The sequence below is a fragment of the Myotis brandtii genome, unplaced genomic scaffold (assembly GCF_000412655.1).
Source record: "Myotis brandtii unplaced genomic scaffold, ASM41265v1 scaffold1298, whole genome shotgun sequence".
Taxonomy (NCBI): Eukaryota; Metazoa; Chordata; class Mammalia; order Chiroptera; family Vespertilionidae; genus Myotis; species Myotis brandtii.
The window spans coordinates 11639-34539 of NW_005354586.1; the positions used below are offsets into that span (position 1 = coordinate 11639).

Sequence of the window (22901 nt, forward strand, 5' to 3'; positions counted from 1 at the left end):
AGAGGAATGTACTTAATGGAAATCAATTTGTAATAAGGTCTGCTTTGTACCAGGTATGGGTTCCAGTGACTTTTTGTTGTTTGTGAAAGCAGCTGGATAGTTAAACTAAGGATTATTCTGTTTATAGTGTGTTCCTTTGTAACAAAGATTGCATATAAATGATATCACCCCTTGCCTGAGCCATGGCATGTAATGACAGAGAGTTAATTAATGCCACCTCTGTCTTTACAACGTTTGTTATCATTATTAACAAACATACTCCCTAAATAGATGTCCATTCAGATCTGGCTTAGTTCTTGCAAATATCACAATTAGGAGGCCTTGAACATGTTACACATATTAACTGTGGACTGACAAATAGCTATTTAAAATAAACCAACATGCAATTTTTGTTGACTGAGAAACTAATATTAAAATAAAATGCAACTTCTAGATGTATCAGCCAATGGAGAGTTCTTTTTCAGATTTGTTAAAATAAAAATCAGTCATGAGAAATCAAGAGATAGATTTTTTAAAGTCAGGAAATGCATCACACAAAAATTATTTATTTATTTTACCTGGTGAGTGGAACATTGTGAATAATTTATTAAAATATAAATTGATTCTTTACATGTATTAATTATAATAAACAAATTTATAGTAACTAAAATGGTAATGCACCTTGTTATGAGATTGATTGCTGAGAAAAATGAAGCATGGGATTATAATAGATCCTTCCAAATTGCCTTTGAATTTAAAATTTGCTCTTCCATTTAATGAGCTATTAATATTAACAGGTTCTGCTGACTATTGCATCATTCATACAGGCATGGATAAACATTCCCTTTGAAGCATATATTATAAAAATTATGTTTGGAAACTTAGTAGAAACTTTCTGGATGCAAATACAGATTGTGAACCTATATTTCTGCCACTTGTTAGAGATCGGAAAGATAAACATAACTCTAGCGTAATATGTCTTTGAACAGAATTTATAATTTCACTACCTAGGAGAAAAATTATTTTAGGCAGTCCAAGATAGACTGATTGATCATGTATTCAGTTAGCAAATTTTTATTGAGTACTTTTGTTTTCTGGGTGCTAACATACACCAGTATTTGATGAAGGAGGGAGACAGTAAGCAAAAACATATATATCAGGTGGTAATAAACATTAAAGATAAAAAAGATAACATTGGGTTAAGAGGACTATGGCATGGACTGAGGTGTTGATTTGTCTTGGTCAGGAAAGGCCTCTCTAAGGAGATGAAATGTGAGTAAATACCTGGGGGAAAGGTCTTGTAGGTAAAAGCAAGAGCAAATGCAGTCTGGTCAGGTGGGGTCATGCTAGACATCTTCAAGGATGTGGGTGGGGTGGAGCTGTGTGGTAGCAAATGAAGTAATGAGTGGCCAAGAACATAGAGCCTGTAAGTCAATGTATGGACTCTGGTTTTTACTGTAAGATGGGAAGCCATTGGAGAGTCATTGTTGTTGTTTTTATTAATATATTTTTATTGATTTCAGAGAGGGAGGGAGAGGGAGAGAGAGATAGAAACATTGGCGATGAGGATCATTGATTGGCTGCTTCCTGCATGCCCCACACTGGGGATCAAGCCCACAACCCAGGCATGTGCCCTGACCAGGAATCGAACCATGACCTCTTGGTTCATAGGTGGATGCTCAACCACTGAGCCACCACAGCCTGGCAGGAGAGTCATTGTTTTTTAATCAATCAATCAAATTTTACTGTTGGAAGTATTACAGATATTCCCCCTTTTTCCCCCATTGACCTCACCCTGCCCATGCTCCCCACCAGGCCTCCATTACACATTATTGTCTGTGTCCATGGGTTATGCATAAAGTTCTCTGGTTAATCTCTCCTTCACTCTCCCTGCCTTCCTTCTGAGATTCATCATTCTGTTCAATGCTTTTATGTCTCTGGATCTATTTTGTCCATCAGTTTATTTTGTTAATTAGATTCCACGTATGAGTGAGATCATGTGATTCTTGTCTTTCTCTGACTGGCTTATTTCGCTTAGTATAATACTCTCCAGGTCCCTCCATGCTGTCTCAAAGTGTAAGAGCCCCTTCTTTTATACAGCTGCATAGTATTTCATGGTGTATATATACCACATCTTTCTTATCCACTCATCTACTGATGGGCACTTGGGCTGTACTCTCCAGGTCCCTCCATGCTGCTGCAAAGTGTAAGAGCTTCTTTTATACAGCTGCATAGTATTTCATGGTGTAAATGTACCACATCTTTCTTATCCACTCATCTACTGATGGACACTTGGGCTATTTCCAGATCTTAGCTGTTGTAAATAGCACTGCTATGAACATAGGAATGTATCTATTCTTTGTGAATGGTGTTTTAGGATTCTTAGGATGTATTCCTAGAAGTGGGATCACTGGGTCAAATGGCAGTTACATTTTTAGTTTTGTGAGGAAACTCCATACTGTTTTCCACAGTGGTTGTACCAGTCTGCATTCCCACCAGCAGTGTACTAAGGTTCCCTTTTCTCCACATCCTTGCCAGCATTTGTCATTTGTTGGTTTGTTGATGGTTGCCATTCTGGTGGGTATGAGGTGATATCTCATTGTCATTTTAATTTGCATTTCTCTGATGATTAGTGCCTTTGAGCATGTTTTCATATGTCCCTTGGACATCAGTATGTCCACTTTGGAGAAATGTCTATTTAGATCCTTTGCCCATTTTTTAATTGGATTATTTGTTTTCCTTTTGTTAAGTTGTTTAAGTTCCTTATATATTTTGGAAATTAACTACTTAGCAGATGTAGCATTGGCAAATATGTTCTGGGCTCCCTTTTCATTTTGTTGATGGTTTCTTTTGCTGTGCAGAAGCTTTGTTTTAGTAAGATTATTCTAGATGCTGCTTGAAAAAATTCTGGGGTAGTGGTGTGTAGCAAGTAGGAAGCAGCAAGATTAGCTGTGAGGCTTTGGAAACTCTTATTAGAGGCGAAAAAGGACTTGGGTATTTTTGAAGTAGAGCCAGGATATTTGCTGACTAGGATTTGCAGGTGTAAGTGAAAGAGGAGTGAGGTTGAACAACTAGATAGGTAGATTATTCCAGGGGACAATAAATGCACAGTCCGTAAGGCAGTAAAGAGATTAGTGAGTTCAAGAAATGAAAGGAGTCCAGAGAAGATGGAGTGTAATGGTCTAGAGTAGTGGTCGGCAAACTCATTAGTCAACAGAGCCAAATATCAACAGTACAATGATTGAAATTTCTTTTTAGAGCCAAATTTTTAAAACTTAAACTATATAGGTAGGTATATTGTTATTAACTTAATTAGGGTACTCCTAAGGCTTAGGAAGAGCCACACTCAAGGGGCCAAAGAGCTGCATGTGGTTAACGAGCCGCAGATTGCCGACCATGGTCCTAGACCATCGATAATGCACTGCCCAGCTGTTATGGGCTGTGGTCTCTGCTGGTAGAAGAAGGATGTAGACAGTTGGTGGCCAGGGCTGGAAACCTTGGTGTGGAGAAACAATGGCCCATGGTCACCTCCTTTTGGAGGACAAGTTCTAAGGGGTGAGGAGGGTGTCTGCTTGGTCTAGAGGAGCAGGCTCCGAGTCGTGGGCATGGAGGGCTGGTGGGATTGCTGAAAGCATCTTTCTACCTTTTGGTCAGGTAGTTTATGCTTTCATCAAACAAGTCAAGGTGTGTCATGAATTGTAATTCATATTAAAGATAAGTATTAGCTTTCCCCTTGATTTTGATAATCATTTATCTTAATTTTTAATGTTATTGTAAGTTTTTATCTTCATAAAAACATTTGATAAGCTGTCAGAGACTTTGATGGGGGTAGCTAGCAGGGTGCTTCTTTGCAATCTCCTCTAAAATATAAGATAATCCCAAGAACTGTAGCATATTCCTTTTTATATAAGAATAAACATAAATTATAAATAAATGTAATTTTCATGAAAATTTAGTTGGCAGGACCTCTTTAGTACTGTTGTTAGATGGTGATACAGCTTCATTTCTATATATTTGTCTATAATTATAATTTATACTGTTTCAGAATAGCCACCCTGTCTGTAAATTAATACATAGCTTAGATGATCTCTGAGGTTCCTTTTGGCTGATAGTGTATGATTTGGCTTTTCCTGTCTGGAAATCTCAACGAGAATGTCTTAAAAAAGCTTCTTTCTAAACTCAGTCTTCTGTTACTACATACTTTTGTTTTCACTGTTCTTTATTAGGTACCTATAGTCATGCTAGCTGCATGACTGTACACACAGTTTTGGTAGGTGAAGTTCAGAACAATGAAAAGGCATAAACCCTGCTTCTAAGGAGGGAAGAAAGGAAAAGAGGGTTATGTTGGCTTTAGTGGTGGGAATTGTCCACCTGAATGTCATATCTTGAAGATTGGTAAGGTTATTCCATGTGGCTGGAAAGAAATGAAAAGCTTATTTGCTTTTTTCATTTTTGGTCCTCCCCTATATATTCTTATCGCTTTCCCAATATAAAGTAAATGATGGGATTTGAACCTGTTTATGGTGTTTGGCTTAGGGCATGAGAACTTTCACCTTATTTTTTTCCTTCTTCACTTGAACATGAAATTCTGATACTACAGGGCAAAGGAGAGACCAGGGTTTATGAAGACTGCATATCTCGTGAATCTTAAGAAGAGCTCTTCAATTATTAGAGGCTCAATTTTTTCTCACTTTTCCATAGTGCTATGATAAGGAAAGCAGCTTTCAGAGATAAGCATCTTAGTTCAGTAAATACAAAGTTTTGAAGAGGATGTTGAACAATGGCTTTAAAATATTACTTATTTTTGTCGTATACTTATTTTTTTAATATATATTTTTATTGATTTTAGAGAGGAAGGGAGAGGGAGAGAGAGATAGAAACATCAATGATGAGAGAGAATCATTGATTGGCTGCCTCCTGCGTGCCCCAGCCTGCAACCCGGGCATGTGCCCTTGACCAGAATCAAACCTGGGACCCTAGCCAAACCAACTAGGGCTGTCATATACTTATTTCTGTAGTAAATTTAATACATGTTTATTTTGGAAAATTTAGAAAATATTGGTAACAGCTCATTAGGGATTTTTATTTTCTGTTTTCTGGAATGATGACAGCAGCCCTGTGATATGGGTCCTATTGTCACTTCCGTTCTATAGATGAAGAGACTGAAGCACAGGACGGTTACTGTTTCCGTGGCTATTATTCTGGTCCCCTTTTCCCCATGTGTGTGTATAAATTTCTTCAGTAAAATTTGGATCATGCAAAGCAGATTTTATGACCTATTTTTTCACCTAATACAATGTTTTGAGAACATTTCTCTTCGTTATTAGTCTTTAAAAATAGATTTTAATGTTTATACAGTAGTCTTTTGAAATTTATTTAACCCAGGATTTCTCAACCTTAACATTATTGGCCAAATAATTTTTTGTTCTGGGAGATTGTCCTGAACATTGTAGGATGTTTAGCATCATCCCTGGTTCTACCCACTAGATACCAGTAGCACCATCTCCTCCCACTCAGATGTGATAACAAAAATGTCCTAGACATTGCCAAATAAATAAATGTCCTAGGAGCACAGAATCACATCCTGTTGAAGACCACTTATTTAACCATATGCGTTTTACATTTTTATACAGTATTTCTCATCATAGTACTTTTTTTCTGGAAAGGCTCAAGATTGGTATAGCATATTTGGAGATGTCCTGTATTGTCCATGTACATTTATTGATACCATTATAGTTTCATATAAATGTATAATTATATTTGATTTATACAATGATATGTAGTTTTTTGAGTATGTTACTTTGGTGATAATATATAGTGAATAGATCTCTTAAAAATTTTGTTAGTTGTGTTTTTGAGACTCAAATTGTATGCTTTGATTGACTTACAGTATAATTTCAGTTATGCTTTAAAAAAAAGTCTTATTTGTATTTGACACCAACTGTGGTTTTTGTTGTTGTTTTTTTGTTCTCCCTCTATCTTTTCTAATAGTAATAAAAATAAATATTTTAATATAGGCTATGATTTATGAAGAGAGAATTATTTAAAATGTAAATTTTCTAAAATTGAAATGTTCTGACATTAGATTTTGATAGCTTCTTTGTATCTTAAACTTAGAAGGTTGACTTACCAGTTTTGAATATTTCAGTTCTTAAGGTAATTAGAATTCTATAGAGAATGTTCTAGAGGAAAGACTTTCTTTTATACCTTTCTATTGATGGTTGATTATTAATTTGCTTTTTATTAATACTTGCTTTTTCAGTGTGGAAGTTTAAATTGCATTTTTTAACAATATTTTTTTTTTGAGTATGTGAGTGTTCCCTATTATGTCTAGCTTTAAAACACTGGATATTTATTAAAAGGATTTGTCCCTGGTCAGATGTAGTTTATGGCCTGAGACCAAGGAAACCAGTCAATCACCTTCTTAAAGTTCCTAGAGGTTCAGCTGAGATCTTTCTCATAGGTGAAGCTGGGTGGGATAAAGGCCATCTCCATAGAGTGAGATTGTGAATTGTCTAGGAATGCTCAACTGGTGGTATTTTTCACTAACTTAACTTGGACTTTGTATCTTACCTCTCCTCTTCAGTCTATCTAGTGCAATTTTATTTTGTGGGGTGGAAAAAAATAAAACAAGACAAAACTGGATTTTAATAAATAGTATCCAGAAATAAAATTTTAAGTTCTATATATTAATAGTAACAACAGAAAAGGTAGTGATCTTTCTGTTAACCTCCAGAATTCATGTAACACACATTTAAAAAAAATAAAATCCAAGTCTTCATTTGGACTGTAATGGTTTATAAAATGTACCAGTGTGTGAAGATATGGATAAAATTAAAACAGCATGAAAAGTTGGTTGACACACCAAAAAATTTCTTATACCCAAGTTTGAAATTATCAGGTGAAAGGGCTGTATTCTCATTGGTATCTATGTTAGGTGACAGGACTCCCACCATGCAAATTTACCTTTAATGTTAGTAATAAAATAAGAGGCTTGCCTTAATTTGTTATCCCAAAAGTTGTCTTTTCTTTTTTTTTTGCTTTTAAGTTCAAAATTCAGTAAGAATGACTGTGATATGAAATTTATTTTTGGAGTGTTCTAGAATCCTGTACAATGGTTTAAAGGACTTGTCTTGAATTAAAAGTGCTATACACTGAGTGAAAATCCATGTTAGTTGAAGAATTGATTCTTTTTAAAGGAAAGCTGCAAATTTTTCTTGTATGGGTAAATGTCACTCTCTTCATATCTCTGCTTAGCTGCATTTCAGGACTTGTACTATTCCACTGGGTTGTCATAGAAACGCAGTTAACTGTCATCTCAACACACTGTTGATGGTTTTATTTGTAGGTTTGCCTGATTATGAAAATTTCACAAAAATTTTGATTTGCTTCTTATTAACACTGGATGGTTTTCCTTGGAAGTTCAAGTTGTACAGAAGCCTTTTTGGTGTTTAAATTTTTAAAAAAGTGAAACTCTATATTAAATCTGCTTGATTTTTTAAAAAATTGTTTTTTATTTAGAATGTGATATATAGTCTGCAGCAGTAGAATAACCTCTGTGAATTGTATTTTTGAATCACTTTCTATTTTCTTTGTTTACAGCAAGCAGAAAAAAAAAACTTAAAAATTCACCGTTAGCTTGCTTTTAGCTTAACATAAAAGATACCTGTCAGAAAAGTGTGAAATGCTACATCAAGTGCCTAATATTGGAGTTTTCATTTTATTTATGGTTTTTGAAGCCTGGCACGAATGCTCCAGTGAACTGTGTTGTGAAAGTATTTATTTTTATATATTTATGTGAGAGGAATTATTTAGTTTTCACTTATAAATAAGACAGGCAAACCTTATTTACAGTAACTTTATCTAATGGTCCGTGGATGAGTGCTTTTATGCAAAATAGTCTAGAGGCTAGAATTAACTTTTCACGTTGGATGCACATTTGATGTCCAGACTTGAGCAACATGTGGCATCTTATTATAGAGACTACCATTCAGGATTCAATTTGTATTTAACACATTTACTTCAGAATGCACACATCATTTTTGCCACATTTGATGTTAACTTTGTAATGATTTCTGTTTCTTGCTTGTGAGTACATAAGTAGAAGTGTTTACTTGTGGCTTTGTTTGCGATTTTCCTTTTTCTAGGTTCTTTATACTTGGTTAATGAGCTATTTCATATTTTATTTTAGTAACAGGTCACTTCTTGACATGTAACAGCTCCTTGGGTTGGGTTGATTATCATTAGCTACTTTTTAAAAGAAGTATTGGTCTTTTAGATAACTGTGCTTATTATATGTCCATTTGTTGCTATTAGTTCTTAAAGTTATTCTTGCAAATAGTAGTTAACATTGCCTTTGATTTTAACACTGTTACTAAATAAACAACTACTAGTCTGTATATACTTGGGGAAGAAAATTTGACAGCTCATCATATGCGTGGAATGCTGATTTCTTAAAACCAGGTTTATTGCTTTCAAAATATAATCGCTACTCTGTAGCTAGACCACACGATGGCCTCCGATGATCCTCACCTCCTATTATTCCTGCGCTTGTGCCCTCCCTTCCCACTCTGAATCATGACTGACCTGTACGATCAGTAGAATACTGCTGAAGTGTCAGTGTACGCCCTCTGAGGCTAGGGTAGGCCATATGCAGCATTGAAGCTCAGTTTGCTTTCTCTTGGATCACTTCCTCTGGGGGAAGTCACCTTTCATGTCCCGAGGAGAGGTCCATGAGACAAGGAACTATAAAGCCTCCTGCCAACAGCTAGCACCAGCTTGCCAACCGTTTGAGTGAGTCATTCTGGAAGCAGACACTCTCACCCCATTTTAACCTTCAGATGGTCACAACCTAAGCTGACATCTTACCTGCAGTCTATGAGTAGATTATTTTTGTGAACTTCTGATTTGTCCAGCTTTATCCTATCACAAGTATTGATATATGCACATTGTTTGGTTTCTCGTTACATACCAATGCAGTAAAATAAAATATTTTTCAGAATCACTGTAGTAATTTTTATATCTATCCTTGATTTATTAATTAATGGCCATTATAGTCATTAGAGATTTCCTAACTTAACTATGAGGATTAAGGATATCTTGTGATGCTGTTTCAACACTGAGGTTAAACATATAAAGTTAGTAATATTACCTATAAATGATTAAGACATTTATTTTATTGTGTTATTGTTAATCCTCACCTGAGGGGATTTATTTATTTAAATATATTTTTATTGATTTTTAGAGAGGAAGGGAGAAAGATAGAGAGAGAAGCACCAGTGAGGGAGAAACATTGATGGGCTGCCCTCTGTAGGTCCCTACTAGGGATTGAGCCTACAACCCGGGCATGTGCCTGGACTGGGAATCGAACCAGTGACCTCTTAGTTCATGGGTTGACACTCAACCACTAAGCCACCAGCCACGGCTGATTAAGAAATTTTCATGCATATGTAGGTTTATTTATATAAGAGTAAACAAATATTTTCTAACATAAACTAAATAAATAACCTGTAGGTCCCTACTAGGGATTGAGCCTACGACCCGGGCATGTGCCTGGACTGGGAATCGAACCAGTGACCTCTTAGTTCATGGGTTGACACTCAACCACTAAGCCACCAGCCACGGCTGATTAAGAAATTTTCATGCATATGTAGGTTTATTTATATAAGAGTAAACAAATATTTTCTAACATAAACTAAATAAATAATGATTGTTCATGGACTACCAGTTATTTAAAAGGAATGTTAAAATATTTTTTATCTGAAGGGGAAGAATACATTTTGCTTTATATAAAATTTACAATTTTCTTTGATTTAGTTTTTGTGGTTATGTCTTCTAATTAAGCTATTCTCAAATCTGACAAAAATATTAATATTTTTGAAATATAATAATGTCCTTTAGAGGTTTATTATATTCCTATCTTACTGCTGTGAGTTTTTATGACCAGGAGGTCATAATGACAAGTATTTTGCTGACTCACTTTCTTTGGCCTATGTCTCCATAGTGGTCAGACAGTTTTGTATTTAATATGCCACAGTAGATTACTATTAACAGTAAGTGTGCGTAATCCTGTTTTCAACTTTTGAAGTTATTCTACCAAAATAACTTACAGTTCGTTGTAGCAGTTGATACACCTCGTTGGAAAAGTGAAACATGAAGATCTTACCTTTCGCTGTGGTTGTAGTTATTGATAATCATTGAGGGAACCATCTCTGGGTCCCCCTTAAGAAACATGTTTTGAGTCTTGGACAGTATCAGATAAATCCATGGCAATGGTCATTTTCTCTGCTTTCTGTGCAGGAAGAAGAGAGTGAAGAGGAACCCAAACTGAAGTATGAAAGGCTTTCCAATGGGGTGACTGAAATCCTTCAGAAGGATGCCGCTAGCTGCATGACGGTCCACGACAAGGTAAGGTAGCCCTTGTAGGTGATTCTTGTGTAAGTCATTCTGTTGTAAGCTTGCTTATCCTTTGGAGTCCTGAAGCTTTTAGAGGTGATTTTTAGAGGTAATTGTGTCTTCTGCCACTCTTCCTCTCTTCTTCCTCACCACAAAAAATCAAAACAATGACCAAAAAAATTATATATATGTATTTGCACACTGTAAGGGTGTATCAAGTAGAATTTAGACAAGGATGACCAAAAACATTATATATGTGTATTTGCACACACAGAGAGAGCACACTGTAAGGGTGTATCAAGTAGAATTTAGACAAGGATGGATGTACAAGATTTATAGTAAGTGGTTCTTGGAAAGACTATTACTTAATTCCTCAAATCCTAAGTAGTAGAATAGAAAAGTATTAAGATTAGAAATAGTGTGGAGCTCAGTGCTTTCATAAGAGTAGAAGGGATTATGTTGGAGTTATTAGGAATTAATAGAATGACCCCACATTTTTACATATATATTATATGAATGAATTAATCTATTCCACATCTGAGTCTTTGCTGAAACAAAGCTCCCACCAGCTTTCTGAGTGCAGGCTAAGTACTGTACAGCACCCTTAGCCCATTCTTGGACCAAAACAAAATGTGTCATAATTGGAGTATTGGAAGCCAGGCAGTTTCGACTGTTGCCCTGTGAGCCCCAGGAGTGAGCCTTTGTCCTCCACAAAAGGCAGACTTCCCAACTTTGATCCAATTCCTGCTTTATCCTGTGTGACCATCAGTGTTGCTCATCCTCCTCCTTGCCCCACCCAGTTCCTTTGTACTTCAGATTTCATTGAATTGTAAGCAGATTCCTGTACTCACTCAGCCTGTCACTAGAACCTTCGCTGTCTCTGGTTTTACCAGAAACACCCTTCTTGAGGCACCTGCCTTTTAGCTGCACCACCACCTACACCCTCCCCCGCCCCCCATGCTGCCAGCTCCCAACTTCCTTGTCACTTTCCTTTATTCGCTGAAGACTGGCCTTGCAGTTCTTCAACCTAATTTAATTACACTTCTACACGGTTTCATCTCCCGCCATTAAGGCCACACTCCAGATGGTGTCAGGACCTGGAACCTGAGGATCTTTAAATATACTCTCTGTTTGTCAGGCTTCTGTGTTAATTTTTCTAATCCTGTTCTGTGACTTTATAGAGCCCTGGTCTCTGATCCATTCTTTCTTTAAATTTTCTATCTAATGGTTAACTATCCTAACTTCACCAGCATCTTCAGTTCTCTGATGCCCCTGTCCTTCGTTGTATCCCTCAGCCACTAAAAATGCTGTTATTGGTTCTTCATCAGTTTCTTTAGTCCTCAACCCTCCTTCTCAATCACTATTCCTTCACTTTTAGAGGGTGATGTCATTTCTATTTAATTAAGAAAATTGAAACTGTCAGGCATGGTCAACCTCAGTTCCTGACCCCTTTCCCAACTCACCTGAATCCATACCCATCTTTCTTTTCTTCGTCCTGTTCAAGGGCCTTTTAGTCTACTTTTGTTCTTCGTCTCACCTCATTTTCCACCTTCTCTCCTAGTGATATATGCTATGTCATGGAACAGACCTAACTCTAGCCCCACATAATCACTAATCTACTTTTTCTTTCTATAGATTCGCCTATATTGGATATTTCATATAAATGGACTCATACACTGTTTGGTCTCTTGTGTCTGGCTTCTTTCACTTAGCGTAATGTTTTTGAGATTCCTTGTGATATAGCATGTATCAGTACTTCATTCCTTTGTATAAATAGCACAAAGTAGTATTCCATTGTATAAACAGCACATTTTGTCTATCCATTAACCAAATGATGGACATTTTACTGCTTTTAAAACTGTGGATTTCGCCTTCTCAAAACTTCTGTATCATGACACCATTCTGTTTTAGGTTCTTGATCTTTCTGTTACTCCCTCTGGTTCTTTCACTTACTTTTACCTCCATCTTTCCCCTACATGTTGGTTTTCCCAAGGTTTGGTCCATTGTCTACATTTCTTCTAATTTTGTGATTTTTCAGTTTCATGATTTCTATGACCACCAACGCTGCCTCTTCCAGAATATTGTACTTATTTATTCACCTCTATCTTTTGTTCTGTTTTTTCTTTTAAATATATTTTATTGATTTTTTACAGAGAGGAAGGGAGAGGGATAGAGAGTTAGAAACATTGATGAGAGAGAAACATCAATTAGCAGCCTCCTGCACACCCTCCACTGGGGATGTGCCCGCAACCCAAGGTACATGCCCTTGACCAGAATCGAACCCGGGACCCTTCAGTCCACAGATGGACGCTCTGTCCACTGAGCCAAACCGGTTAGGGCCTTTTGTTCTGTTTTGACCTGAAACTCAGCATGTTCATAATGAACTCATCTTTTCCCTCTAATCTTGCATCTATTTTTGTTCTCTCTCTCATTTGTTGGCGCCACCATCTCCTCTGTCATGTAAGCCAAAGCTGACCCTGCTCCTCTAACACCCAATCATTCCTTAAGTCATGGTGCTCTTCTTACCCCCTTGCCCTAGCTGAGGTCCTCATCTTCTGTCTGCACTTATGTGTCTAATATTTCTACTTTTAACCCATTTGCCACCTGATTGCCAAAATGATCTGTTGAAAGTACGTATTTTAAAACCTTGTATAATTTTCATTATTTACTAAATAGAGTCAAAGTTCCTTAATGTGGTATGTAAGACAATGATCTTGCCCTCTGTGTAATTGGCCTTGTGTCTTACCACTTTCTGTCATAACTGTGGTGCTCTGACAGTTGTGCTTGGCTGTTTTTGTTTTTGTTTTAAATTTTTTAAATTTTCATTGATTTCAGAGAGGAAGGGAGAAGGGGAGAGAGAGAGAAACATCAATGATGGGAGAGAATCATTGATGGACTGCCTCTTGCAGACACTCCACTGGGGATGGAGCCTGCAACCCGGGCATGTGCTCTTGCTGGGCATCAAACCCGGGACCCTTCAGTCCACAGGCCTATGCTCTGTCCACTGAGCCAAACCAGCTAGGGTGTGCATGGCTGTTTTTACTCATAACATCTCTTGCCTGGACTCCACCCCATCTCAGCTGCTTGAATGCAGTCCCATCCTGAGTCCTTTGCTTTTAGTTGAGGCATTCTTTATTTCTCCCTGGAACTAAGGCACGCACTGTGAACCAATCTATTTTCCTTCAACGATTTGCTTTCATTCTAGTCCATTCCTAACAGTTCTTTCTTCTAGAAACTCAAATCTGATCGGATAATCCTTCCTAGAAGTCTTCATTGGCTCCCTGATGTCTTCATGATTTGGACACACATACTCCCTCCTTAAACTTTTCTACCTTTCATCTCTCCATAAATATTAATGCCTTCTATTAACCAATCTTTCCTGCCCAATTGCCTGTCTCCTCCCCTGGGCATGAGCTGGGTGCTTCTGTCATGTAAAACTGCGTGTAATTTCTTGACTTTTTCTGCTTTTTTTGCTCTGTGCCTTTGAGCAAGTTGTATTCACTCTGCCTAAAATAGTCTTTACCACAAGTCTGCCTCATTTGCCTCAGAGCCTATTGTCCAACTCTTTCAAAGTTCAGAGTTCAGCACAGCTAATATCTTTGATGTTTCATAAAGTTCTTAGAGATATTCCATTTTAAGTAAACTTAAATTTAATTATAATTAATCATATTTTTATATCTTTCTCGCTCATTGTAGTGTCACTCTTTTAAGTCATACTTGCTTATTGTCTAAGCATATTGTAGTTGCTTTTGTGTTTTGTGTGTTGAATGAACCATTGAATGGATGAAATGGAGAACAAAGTTTACATGCTCGGACATCACATTTTATCAACACTATACTTAAACCAACTTGGTCAAGGAGCCTTGGACAGTTGGAACTATAATCCGTGCTAACTTTTAGATCATACACTCTTGATCTGAGGCTCATGTTTCTTTTTATGAGATTTCTGGTGCAGTGGAGAGTATTTTAACTCTTAATTCTGTACCTAGCTCTGCCATTCATTGACTGTTTCTAGGGAAGACATATGAACTGCCCAACTTACTTCCTCTCATGTAATTGAAGGCACTCTCTGCTTTGATACTAAAAATGCGATGTGAAACAGATAATATGCAGTTGACCACATTTGAAATGTTTCCTCTGCAAAGGACTGCTTGTCACTTCTACTTGTTTACGTACAGAAAGCCCAGTCACCCTCACCAGTTTGGCTCATTGGATAGAGCCTGGCCTGCGGACTGAAGAGTCCCGGGTTCAATTCTGGTCTAGGGCATATGCCTGAGTTGCCGACTCAATCCCTAGTAGGGGGCATGCAGGAGGCAGCCAATCAATGATTCTCTCTCATCATTGATGTTTCTATTTCTCTCTCCCTCACTTCCTCTCTGAAATCAATAAAAATATATTTAAAAAGAAAACAAACAAACAAAATCAACCAAAAACACAAAAAGTCCAGTAAAAGCAGTTATGTTAGGGGAGTGTTCAAAAGGATTGGGTGCACAATCTGATACTTTATAAAATGAATCAAGTTTCTGTAATTAAACCTGGAAGGGGCTAATAAAGCTATATTTATTCTTTGCTTATCCTGGATTGGAGGTGCTGACAGGATTAAAAAAAAATCCAATAGCTACAAATTTTAATGCCTGGAAAGATAGTCACATTTAAAGGACTTGTATTTACATTTGTGATTTATGGCCAATTTTGCCTTTTTGTGTGTGTTGTATTTTAAGTAGTCAAAAGCATTAGCAAATGTATGTATGACTCATCAATAATTTTCATAGTTAAATAAATTTTTGAAGACCTCTCCAATTGGCTTATCAAACTTGGATTATTTTAGGCACGTTAAGTTATTTCTAAAAGAGAACAGCAGTGATTTATCTAATCTAAATGATTAAATGTTTTTATAAACAAAAGGTAGCTTATCATGAAAACCGCTCCTCCACCTCCTCCCCAATATTCTAAAGTAATGATAGTTTTTAGGTTAAGCTATAAAATCAAAATAATTATTTTATGTTTCAGATCTTAACTATTAAATGGATTAAACTAGTAATGAATAAAATAAGAAAAAGGGAAGGAATTAATCTTTGGATAAAGTATCCTACATAGAACCTTTCAAACTAATAAAATAAAATATAATTGGAAGTTCAAATATGGCCTTCACAGAGATGTCAGAGAATGACCTAGTAGTAAAGCGTTTTGAGGCTCCAACCCACCTTAGTTTCCTAACAAAGTAAATACAGTATTTATGAGGAAGTCAGTACTTCAGAGTACTTGGGGTATAGTGAGGTGGAGTACTGTTTGGTTTTAGTTAGTATTGTATGGTTTTTTAATTCAAATATGGTCAGTGTCACTGTAGAGAAAAATATTACAACCAGCTGAGTCCTCTGTTTCAGATTAGAATGTTCTTTTGTTTTGGAGAAAATATCCTGGTTTTGTTTCTAGATGCAACTAATTTCCCCCCAGAATTACCTCTTGGCCCTTCCCTCTCCAGGGCCCAGGCATCCTCTTCTCACCAGGCTTGCTGTCTGCCCTGGATGAGTAATCGGCATGGCACCTGGTGCATTCAGGCGGCCTGTGCAGTGGAATCGTCATACCTAGTTATGTCTGCACATCTGATGTTTTATTAACCAGTATTGATTTTTTTACCCAGGGGACTTTTTTCTTCTTTAAAAAAGGCAACCTTGCAGGAGTGAAAGGCATTGCTGGGGATGAATTTCTAATGAACCCCTTCTTTTCCCTTTTTGTGACTCCTCTTTAAGGTAGCTTCATATTTTAAGTGCCTGAACTGAAATTTCGTTTTAAGCAATTCCATTTTGATAAATCTTTTTAAATCTTGACTTTCTATAAGGTTATTTTTTTAAAGATTGTGCTGCTTGACTGAAATGCTTAGTAGTGCCTATAAATTTGAACATTTCATTATAGGTTGCAATGAAGCATGCTTACATGCAATGAAATAGGGAATTTGGAACTATTTGAGTAGTATGTAAGGAAATAAAAAGGGAGAAAAATCTCATGTCATATTTTAGGTAGTCCTAAAGTTTCTTCTGGTTTATTTAGGTTAGTACAGATTAAAGGAACAATGGAAGTTATGAACTAGTTTCATATCATAAGATGAATATGGAGCTCAGCAGTTATTTTGTGACAGAAAAAGATTTTTTTGTATTAGAATATAAACATTTACACTCAGTATTATACATTAACTTTTATAGAGGCATTCTATTGCTAACTGATAGTATAAGTACATCTGAGTTTTTTCATCTCTAGATGTGTGAGTTTTTTCATCTCTAGATATATGGCATGGCTTTTCCTTTCTAAAATAATAGTACTTTGTTGTTTGTGTGTATATAGGTTGAATTTAAATGATAGCACAAATTTACACATTTGCCATAAATTGAGGCAAGTTGCTTAATAATTCCCTTCTGACTTTGAGTTCAACCTTAGGTTGGTCATGCTTTCATAGCTGCATTTTAATTTGCTGCCTCAGTCCATCAGGCATTGTGTACAGACCACATACACACCATTAGTTGTCAGTAGATGAGGGTCCTCATGAGTCATTCTGACAGCTGGCTTGCACTCTCACAATAAAGTAGGCCCTGTCCTGTTATTTCCCTGAAGCTGGAAATAGACCGTCTCCGAGGATTGGATATCTTCTAAGGCAGTACAAATCACTTATGCATTAAGAGTCTTGAGTTTGAAAATGGTTTTATTAGTAATTGTGTTTTAATGGTACATTAATAAACTGACCTCTTTGTTCTTCTTACAGTTTTTGGCACTGGGCACACATTATGGCAAGGTTTATTTACTTGATGTCCAGGGGAACATCACTCAGAAGTTTGATGTGGTACGTATACAGTATAAAATAATGTATGAGCTAAATATCATGCAAAAACTTGTGTTTTGGAATATTAGCAGTTTGTTTTAATAGCATAAAGGATATTTATCGATTAAATCAAGTGCTAAGAGCATATATTATATATATATATACATATATATATATGTATATACTTATATAACTGAATGTTATATGCTAAAAATTTTAAAGGTAAACTTATAAAGAAAGAGGTCTGTTTATATGTATACATTTTATATTTTGACTGGATTATCTTTTACATACAAATTCCATTTAAAATCTACTTTTATAAATTTATTTAATTGCATTTCTTTAGTTAATTATAGCCATCCATTTGGATTTAAGTGGAGCATTTAAAATACTTCTATATGTGTTCTTTTAAAATTATAACACTATACAATGTCTAGGTGAAATGTTATTAAAAGAAAAACCTTTTATTAGCAACTAGGGATCCAGTGCACGAATTCATGAACCTTGAAAGGAACTGTAGGCCGCGAGGCTGTGGTGGGCACAGGGATGGGTCTTGGCCCATCCTCCGCGCCCTCGCCTGGCCCCTCCCTCCGCGGCCCCTGGTCCCCTGCCTGCCTGCCTGCAGCCCCACTCCCACGGCCGCTGCGCCCACAGAAATAAAAATCATTTGGGAATGAGACAAATGGAAAGAAGTTTTGAGAAAGATTCACCTCTTTGGAAAGAAAACAATTTTGTCCATTTGTTGTGTCATCACTGTTCCAAGTTAACACTTGGGTTTAAATTTTCTGCAGTTAAATTTATAAACAGTTTATATATCAGTCTTTGCTATTCATTAAAAATATTCCTAAATACCTTTTTATAAACTTTAAAAAACATCCTCTAACAGGAGTTTCTAACCACCTCCCCTATGAGAGCACATTGGGTGTGACTTAGATGCTGTAAACTTACAAGGACCATTTGCAACCGCATCTGACCCCTCAAATCCCAGGCTGCTGTCCCTACCCGCCGCCCAAGACCCACAGCCCCTGTGCCCAGCTGACTGGTGAAAGGCTCAGACTTTCATCTCTTGCTGCGCACTGCCAGGATGGTACAACCTCAGCAGAGGCAGGGGCATGGACCAGCCTTTCAGTCTGCAGAGGGCTTATTAGACAGACGTTCGTTTCCTAAATCCTAACAACCTTTAAAAACACAGGGAGGATTTGGAGGGGATTGCTTCCTAGGAAGCTGGCACACTGCTGATTCCTAGAGCCGTTTTCCTTTTGTTAAACTTCGTCTTCTGCCTGTGCCTGCCCCATCCCAGCAGAGAATGGGAGGAGGCTGGCTTCCACACAACGTGCATTCAAGACAGTTATTCACAATCTGGGCACAGATTAAAACATAGCTTCGACAAAAGGCTAAATCAGCCTATTGGTCCACATTTCCTCTTTTATTTGCCTGCTGTCACTGTGCTCGATCAGGTGCACATTGAGATGGTAAATGTTACCCTTATGAGACTTGCGCATCACTGAAACACTGTTCACATTTAAGACAGTGACCTGGGGATGCTACACACCTGCAGTTGCCCTCTGCAGAGAGATGGGTGAGTAGCTAACTGGAGTCAGCGCATTCTCTCCAGAGCTTGCAATGCCCACCTGCTTAACAGTCCAGAGTAGACATTTTGGGGACGTCTCCCTTGATGCCTTGGATGGTTGTCTCCAGTACTAAGTTTGGCAGATGAGCGAGGAAAACTTTAGTAGGAACATCTGAGTAAATCAGTGTGAGCAACAGCATAAGGAGCCAGCCAACTTCCTCTTTCTAATATCCATACTAGAATTGCTGAGCTCTTGCCAGCTACCAGATGCTATGCTGTTGGTAGGCATGATACCACTGTCAAACAATCTGTTTTACTGAAAAGCCATTGTTAAAAGAATTTGTGTGTTCGGTACATAAATGACCTGAGAAGAAATACAACTGACAGTTTTCAAAATGGTGAAAAATAAATGTGTGAAGTCCAATTAAGATTATTTGTTTTTAAACGGAGCCAATTTTCCTTGCTTATACATGTATCCAAAAAAGATACAAAGAAAGGAGTGATTTAAAAAACAAAAGGAAAGCAGATTTACCAGACAAGGCAAAGTTATTGGAATATTGCAAGGGAATAGTGCAGAAGAGAAATTTACCAATAAGTGCATTTAACAAAAGAGGAACTAATATTACCAATAGCCCTCCACGATACAAAGAGGCCTGCCTTCAAGGTATTTTATGTACAGTCTGTAACCCCAGCACTTGGTAAGACCTCTATTTTAGAATTTAACACATTATATGATAGGTCATTGTTTACATGACTAGCTCCACACTAATTACACCTGAGACCAGGGGGCTGCATTGAATTATTCTTTACATCCCCTGCACATCCTCACAGAATGTTTGCTGAAGGAGTCAGAAGCAATCACTGAATATGAAAGGTGAACTCCTGTGTGAGGTCATCAAGGAAGGTGTCACAAAGCAGGCGGGACACTGGGCATCTCCACAGGCAAAGATGGGAAAGCACGTTTCAGCAGTAGCGGAAGCACCGCGTCTGGGCGCACTGCAGGCCACAGCGTGGAGAAGACTGTAGCCCAGACAGCAGGAGCCCTCCGGGCTGCCAAGAAGAGCTCTGTTTTATTCCACAGGCATCAAGGAGGCACTCAAGTGTGTTCAGTCAGGGGAGTAACAAAATCCCAGCACTCCTGTGGGAAGATTACTTGGGCAGCTCTGTGAAGGATGGATTAGGAGAGACGTGTGGCGGGGAGATCAGTTGGGTTTCACTGCAATAACCCAGCTGAGATTCAATAAAGACTTGAACAAGGGTGGTGGCGATATAAGAAACCAGCAAAAGAAAGAATGAGCTAAGAGAAGAATCTAGGGCCTATACAGGGAATAATGGAGGATATAAACATCACAGAAATGGAAGTAAACTCTGAGGAGCAGAATAGATGAGGCTTTCTGAGGAGACGATATATTCATCAGTTAGGCAAAGATGGGCTTTTTCTTGGCTACAATATTTAGATTAAAAAAAATGCACCTTTACTTTGGCCCACTAGACCCCACTGATAAAGAAACAAGGACTTAGGAAAGATGCACAGTCTAATTAAAAGGCAGGACCTTGTTGGGAGCAGTAATTATTATTATTTCAAATAATAGTTTAGAATAGAAATAAATACTGATGTTTTAATGCTGAAATAGGTTTAACTGAAAGGTGGACACCATGAATAAGGTATCCTCTGCAGCTGGCTGTGCTGTCAAGATTCCTAGCCTACAGGGTTCTAGCATGACAATTCCAAAAAACAAAATTCTTTTTTTCCCAGAGAGCAATTCTCTAGAGCAGGCATGTCAAACTCGTGGCCTGTGGGTCGCATGCCTTGTTTATTGGGCACGTGTTAGCCTTTGAGTTTGACATGCTTGCCCTAGAGAATATATTTTTTTTCTATGAGTTAATGCAACAGAAATGGGATTATCACCCCAGAAACCATGCAATTAGAAAAGGAACAATAAATGTATTATTATTCTTTAAAATTAATTCTTAGAGGGCTTCCCCTTAAACTACCCAAGTCCTAAGCATCTGTTGTGCAGCACCTTTGAGGACAAACTTCATGAACAAAGTCAGCTCAAGAAAGCCAAGTATGGTGCAAATCCATGATGACTGCAAACCTACGTGAACATCTCAGCAGGGCCCACAGATATCTTTGCTTAATTTCTCTATATGTAAGATACCATCAGTGATAAAGGAATAATCTGTTAGGAGAAAAGACATTCTTAATTTTTTCTCACTTTTATTTGTAACATGATAGCAGCAGCATTGCTAATGCATTCTATTTATTTAAAAACAGTTAAGAAAGTAAAGCCTTTGTGTTTTCACAAATGGGGAAAAAAATCACCTATCTAAAAAGGGCAATACAGATACTTTAAATAGCTGAGACCAACTTATTAATCAAATAAAAACTGCCTAACTTGTTTTTCATATATAACCTGAAGACCATTTAAATCATCACAAATTCAGCTGTATCTTTGCCACAGAAATTATTGTTATAAAGCTCTCCAGTGTAAAAACATTGCTTTATCAATTCCCCTTTTAAGTCATTTCCCAAGTAGATTGTCATCTCTCAACAATTCTCAAAAGAAGCATCTTGTAAACCAAGTTGCTATGTCTCTACTAAAAAATTCCTGGAGTCAATTCACTAGACCTGCATTGGGAACCATTTCACAGAGCCTGGTTACATAAGTAAGCATGTTCTTAAAACACCAAAGAAATAAACCTATTTGTTCCACATATGGACTCCAAGAAGAAAGTCATTTGACCTGAATCCCCAAAAGAAATTTATCAGCTGAGATGGACTCCTCATGGTCAACCAGGGCCCCATCAGTCTTCATTTCCAGTCATCACAACAGCACTTCTCTTTCTGCATCCGTTCTGGGGTACCTGAATTTCTAGTTATTTTATTTTTTACTAGAGGCTCAGTGCACGAAAATTTGTGCACTCAGGGGGTGAGGGGGTGGTCCCTTAGCCTGGCCTGCGCCCTCTCGCAGTCCGGGACCCCTCAGGCGATGTCTGACCCCCCGCCCCCCGGGAGATTGGGCCTAAGCTGGCAGTCAGACATCCCTCTGGCAGCCCGGGAGCCCTTGGGGGATGTCCAAGTAACATCTTAGCCGTTACTCGGACATCCTTAGCACTGCCGCTTGCCAGCCATGAGCCAGCTTCTGGCTGAGCAGCGCTCCCCCTGTGGAAGCACACTGACCATTTAGGGGGGCAGGTCCTGCGTTGAGCGTCTGTCTGTAAGGCACTGGTGGTCAGTGCGCGTCATAGCAACCGGTCGTTCTGCTGTTAGGGTCAATTTGCATATTATGCTTTTATTATATAGGATATCTTTTTCTTATTTGGTTGTATTGTCTAGGACCTTTAATAAGGTGTTGTTTCCAAAGAGGAAGCTCTCAACATTTCGTCAATATGTTAGGTTGGTAGTATTTAATTTAATAGCAACATGTCCTTCATCTTTTATTGTAGGATTTTTTTTTCCAGTTTCTTCCCTTACTATTTATTATGCATGTTCACTTGACATTTAAAAGTGTTTGGGGTTTCTTCAATGTGTTCATGGATTATTATAGCCTTTTAAAAAAACACTGATGTGCTAGGTAAGAATGATGTATTTAGCTCTTGTCACAGGATCATAAATAACAAAAAGGTTCCTTATTATTTTATTCTTTTTTTCAACAGTGTTTATGTAGCTCATTGTGGTAAGTTCAATAATAGAGAGAATGTGGTTGTCACTACTGAGGGAAGAGAAGGTTGGAAGAAAGCAGTGATCAGCGGGGTCAGTTGTCACAGTGGCTGAGAGAGGCTGAAAGAGGTCTCATTACATGAGCTCCAGAAAGTTCTTGGTGGCTTTAGGGAGAATAATTGGCAGTGGAGGGGTGGGCAACAACTAGTTGCCATGGCATTTAGGAGTGACAGGGATACAAGGTTGTGGGGACATTGAGCAGATCTCCCAAGGAACTAGCTGGGACCTTTACATCTTTACTTTTGCTTTCACTGAACCCATATTTTGAGACTTTCAAGAGTTCTCTAACTTCAAGATTGCCTGTTGATAAATTTATTCCACCTTAATTTAAAGAAGGGTTTCATGTGAAACTAGAGGTGAAATCCTGGAGCAAATGGGAAGATTTGAGAATTTATAGTTAAAAGTAAGGCATTTTTGGTCAT

General features: G+C 37.7%; 1 protein-coding gene across 1 annotated transcript in view; it reads left to right on the plus strand.

Moving 5' to 3' along the window:
- Window positions 1-22901, plus strand: part of VPS41 (vacuolar protein sorting 41 homolog (S. cerevisiae)) — a gene marked incomplete at its 5' end in the record, with an annotated part of 122226 nt that overhangs the window by 5016 nt on the left and 94309 nt on the right. Inside the window, 2 exons of the mRNA XM_014534377.1 lie at window positions 10279-10386; window positions 17129-17206. Of these exons, the coding sequence (XP_014389863.1) occupies window positions 10279-10386; window positions 17129-17206 (186 nt within the window). The remainder of the gene's footprint in view (window positions 1-10278; window positions 10387-17128; window positions 17207-22901) is intronic.